Source organism: Aplysia californica, unplaced genomic scaffold (genome assembly GCF_000002075.1).
Source record: "Aplysia californica isolate F4 #8 unplaced genomic scaffold, AplCal3.0 scaffold00001, whole genome shotgun sequence".
Taxonomy (NCBI): Eukaryota; Metazoa; Mollusca; class Gastropoda; order Aplysiida; family Aplysiidae; genus Aplysia; species Aplysia californica.
In genome coordinates this window covers 4,242,430-4,247,076 of record NW_004797271.1, presented here as the reverse complement: position 1 = coordinate 4,247,076, position 4,647 = coordinate 4,242,430, and the positions used below count along the sequence as shown (strand labels likewise).

The 4,647-nt window shown below is 38.3% G+C and overlaps 1 protein-coding gene across 3 annotated transcripts in view; it reads left to right on the top strand.

The window, feature by feature from the left end:
• Positions 1–4,647, top strand: part of LOC101850373 (probable serine/threonine-protein kinase nek3) — a 74,195-nt gene that overhangs the window by 1,536 nt on the left and 68,012 nt on the right. For all 3 annotated transcript variants that reach the window (XM_005088883.3, XM_035970345.1, XM_035970361.1), the window contains exon 2: positions 1,722–2,831. In XM_005088883.3, the coding sequence (XP_005088940.1) occupies positions 1,949–2,831 (883 nt within the window). In that variant the 5' untranslated portion in view covers positions 1,722–1,948. The remainder of the gene's footprint in view (positions 1–1,721; positions 2,832–4,647) is intronic.

The window sequence follows — 4,647 nt, the reverse complement described above, 5'->3', positions numbered from 1 at the left end:
GGTGTTTCTGAACTAATTGGACGCTATGGAAATTTTGAGAATCAAGTCTTTTCTTTTTTTCTTTAACATACACATTTCTCTTTTCATTAGATCTAGATCTAGATGGACCAAAGAGAAAAAGGGAAAAAGTACTTAATATATTAAGGAAATAAGCTGAGAAAAGACACGTTAAATATAAAGAATAGTATTGCTTGAGAGAAAAACGTGTCAAGAGGGTAGAAATTTTGAGAATCAAGTTGTTGTTTTTTTGTTTTGTTTTTTTCTTTAACATACACATTTCTCTTTTCATTACATGGACCAAAGAGAAAAAGGGGAAAAGAACTTCATGTATTAAGAAAATCAGCTGACAACAGACACGTTTAAATATCAAAAATATTATTGCTTGTGAGAAAAAAAAATGTGTCAAGAGGGCGTAATGAACACGAAAAATTCTTTTGTTTTAAAATGTAAAACACTTCCCCAACTTATAACATCTCCAGAGGAAGGTGTTAGTCTTGAATAGGCTGGAGTCTGTAAACTAAAAAAACAAACAAAAACAAAAAACAAACAAAAACAAAACAAAAATAAACCAGGAAATCCAAAGAAAATTGTATTCAGATTTGCAATGAGTCAAATCAAAACGAAATGTTACAGTTTATTAAATAAAACTTATGTAATGACGATGACACAACCACAGTGTATGAGTCACAGGCCTCTCTTGAATAGCTCAAATGTGGACGGATGTCAATAAGTCATCATTGCGGAATTATGATTGATTGAACAAGTCAAAAACAGAAGAAGTCAAATAGGCAACCTTTTTTTTTTCCTGGGCCAAAGGAAGGACACGTTATTTAATTTATTCGAGAAAGGTGCATTTACTATAAAACAGAATGAACTAAAAATCCCCTACCCCTTTACAAAAAAATCTATCATTTTATTTAAAAACCTGATAAATAGGCGGATAATGATTTGAAGTTTCTCTTGGTATTACAGTGCGTTGTGGTCGCATTAATGTTGTTGTTGTTGTTGTTGTTATTGTTGTTGTTATTGTTGTTATTTTTACTGTTGTTTGTTTGTTGTTGTTGTTATTTGTACCAATTTTGCTGCTGTTGCGTTGTTGGTGTATTTGTTGCTGGTGTTGTTGCTGTCCTTGTTCTTGTTCTTGTTGTTGTCTTTGTTTTGTTTGCGATATTTTTTATTGTTGGCAATAATATTTTTCTCTTTTATTCACTTCAGGTTCAAAGTACATGTAACTATTTTTTAAATATTTTACAGAAATTAATTTTTAGTTCTAGATCTACTTCGTTAATTGTGAAACAAAGCAATAACCTACTTTTGTAATTTAATAATTTTCCCAAAACTGACAAGTAATAGAAACAAGGAGAAAGAGAGAAAGAGAAAAATAGAGAGAGAAAACAATCATAAGACGACAAAAGTTTTCTCTGCCCTATTTTTTTTTCTTGCTATTTGCATTTCTTATTCTTATTCTAAAGTTTCAATAATGAAGAATGATAGTACATTCATGATACGTGGGGATATTCTCCATACCCTGGTACCATAATAATAATTACGAGTGGCTTTGATCACAAAAACTGCTTACTTTGTTATTTTCTTTTCTTTTTTTTTTTGGCTTGTTTGTTTGTTGGTTTGTTTGTTGTTGTTGTTGTTGTTGTTTTGATTTTTTATTGATTTTTGTTTTTTTAATGAAAATTTAAAAAACGTTATCTTCTTCAATTCTACAGGAGATGATGATATAACAGCTAGAACTGGTGAACGTATCCTCGTGAGGTACTCTTTCTTTGATGTGGTCAGAAGAGCAGTCATCGTCGCAGCTGTGAGCACATCACAGAGTAGGCAGCATCTCCCCACTCTTTGCTCCGTGTGAAGACACCACCACCCGCCTATATAATAATATACTCCTGGCTGTGAGCTTCGCTGTGGGGTGCAACGCCCATCCAGAACCGCTGCAATGACCATGTCAAAGATGGACGAAGAGCCCAACAGGGATAAGTACGAGTCTATCAAACGACTGGCTATGGTCCAAATCCAACCGCCTCGTAACCCCAGCAAACCGTTCACCTCATTCTGTATCAAAGACATTCTCGGATCTGCCAACAACAGTGACAACAGCCGAAAACCGCTGAGTGATGATTCAGAGCCTAAGCCTCCTCCCGTCAAAGAAAAACTACCTCCAGCTGGGGGGAGGCTTAACAATACGTCGTGCAATAACAACAACAATAACAGCAGCAACAACAACCACCTCAATAATGGCAACAGTAACAACGGCCAGTCAAACTTCAACTCCAACAACGAAAGTTCTAGAAAGGGCAACCTATCTCCTCACACGGGCTCTCGAATGGAAGAGCTGTTCACGGATATCTTGGACTACAAACGCGACGGCTTCCGGTCAGCAGCTCTCTCCCTGGCCTCCCCTCCTAGAGCCGGCCTCCTCAACGGCTGCCACAAACCTGTCATGCCAGACCTCCTATCTCCGCTGGCCCGGCTCGCACACAGAGACTTTCTCCAGAGCAGACCGCCCCAGAACAAGCCGGTCAACTTGACCACCTCAAAGATTGTCAGACCCTGGGATAATGTGGCAGTCTCCCAACCGTCGCCGCCCACCAAGATCCCGTCGACGACTCCCAACTCCGCCATTATGACGGCTAGCGAGGAAGGATCTAGCGACGAGGATGAAGAAATTAGCGTCGATGACGACGAGCCAGCAACAACAGCGGCGCCTCTACGGGCTGTGTTGGGTGTCGCCAAGGGGAAATCTTCTGTGTCCCCTCTGGATGCTCTTATGGCCATGACTAGCAAAACCTTCGAGGGTTTAGAGAGCGCCGGGTCTGCTGGTGAGTTTTTGATTATCTTTGTCATTGCTGATGACGATGACGGTGACGGCAACTTAAGGGAAGGGGGAGGAGGAGGTGATCATAATGATAATGAAGATGATGGTGATGATGGCGATGGAATAGGTAACGAAAATATCAGAGGGAGATATGATGGTGATGATGATGGTGGTGATGATGGTGATGATGATGATGATGATGATGATGATGACGGTGATGATAACAGTGAGGAGGATAATGATGACATTGACGACTATTACACTGATGACGAAGTTGTCTCATGGTTTCTTTCTTCTATTTCATCTTTATTTGCTCTTGGCCTGTTTACATTTACTTTCTGTTTGTTTATGTGGAGCATTCTTAAGTTTTTCATTTCAGTCTTCGTTTTCGTAAACGTATGTCTCGTGTGACTTTTATATTAATATGTTCTCTCCTTTGCTCACTTTCTGTTGTTTTCGTGTTTATCGTAGATCAATCTTTCTTCTTCCCTTTTCTCAGTAGGCTACATGAGGTTGTTTGTTTTTGTTTGGGTTTTTTAGGGGAGAAGGGGGGCTTGGTGCGTTTTTTTTTGTGTTTTTTTTTGTTTGGTTTTGGGGGGTTTTCCTAATTGTTGTAAATGTTGTCGTTGTCGTCGTTGTTGTTGTTGTTGTTGTGTTGTTGTTGTTGTTGTTGTTGTTGTTGTTGTTGTTTTTGCCCATTATTAATGTTATTATTATTGTCGTTGTTGTGGTTGTGGTATTGTCTACATATTATCTAATCTGATTCGCCTTTCCAACTTTTATCTGATAGCAAAGAAAATGTTTACGGCTCCATTCTGTTTGCTGCTATCTAGATATAGGCAGCAAATCTCAGAATGAATCTAAAAATGATGATTATGTCATTTTTATTGTGACACAGGAATGTGATGGACTCTTTTTTTTTACGATTACATATATCCGTTTACATGTATCTGAAATTCCAGTTTACAGAATGAAACTAGCGCATCGTAGATGAAAGAATATAGGCCTATAGGGGAAAACAAGAACATCAAAAAAGATGGTTTAAAAAAGATTGTGTAGGGGAAACATAGCACAAAGTAGAAATGCTCAATTATTAATTGATAACTAAGCAATCCAAAATACGGACAGATACTGTTGTATATTTATACACGAAGACACACTATCGGATAAACGGGCAAGCCGATTGAAAGACAGTTGGGTCCCTATATGCGAGTGACATGCACAGGAAGATGATAAGTAATAATAAATAGAACCCACTGCAAACTTTTTTTGCAATTATCGGAAATTACACCCTTTTGTTATTGTTCTCCTTTGTTTAACAGTTCATGTATGTGAAGTAGTAATGGAGGTTACGGACACTAAAGAAAACTGTCTGTATATATACGTTTTGTTTTTATTTTGTACCTCCTGATCTTTTTGTGTAAAGTAATGTCCCTTGCAATGCGTGCGTTACTCTGGCCTACTGTTTGATCTCTACCGAGCTAACGACCCAATTACATGATTCGGGTCTATTCTTCCTGGCTTTTCGTCATAAATCTGTAGCGTTTTATTTCTGCTTTTGCGTAACTCTACCTTAATGTTTCGAGGAGATTACACGACCGAGAGGTAGAAATCAATTGTCTATTGTTGGGTGATTGTGCTGGTGACGTAGGATCCAATACATTTTTCTGCTCCTTATTTCTTATCGTGGATTTCAACTGACTGCAGTACTCTGTGCGGATCATAGACGTACGATGTACCAACCGTTCGACAGTTGAACGTTGCATAAGAATGTACCGGGTCACATTTTGTGAACAGGAAAGAGGAATATCAAGGCGGGG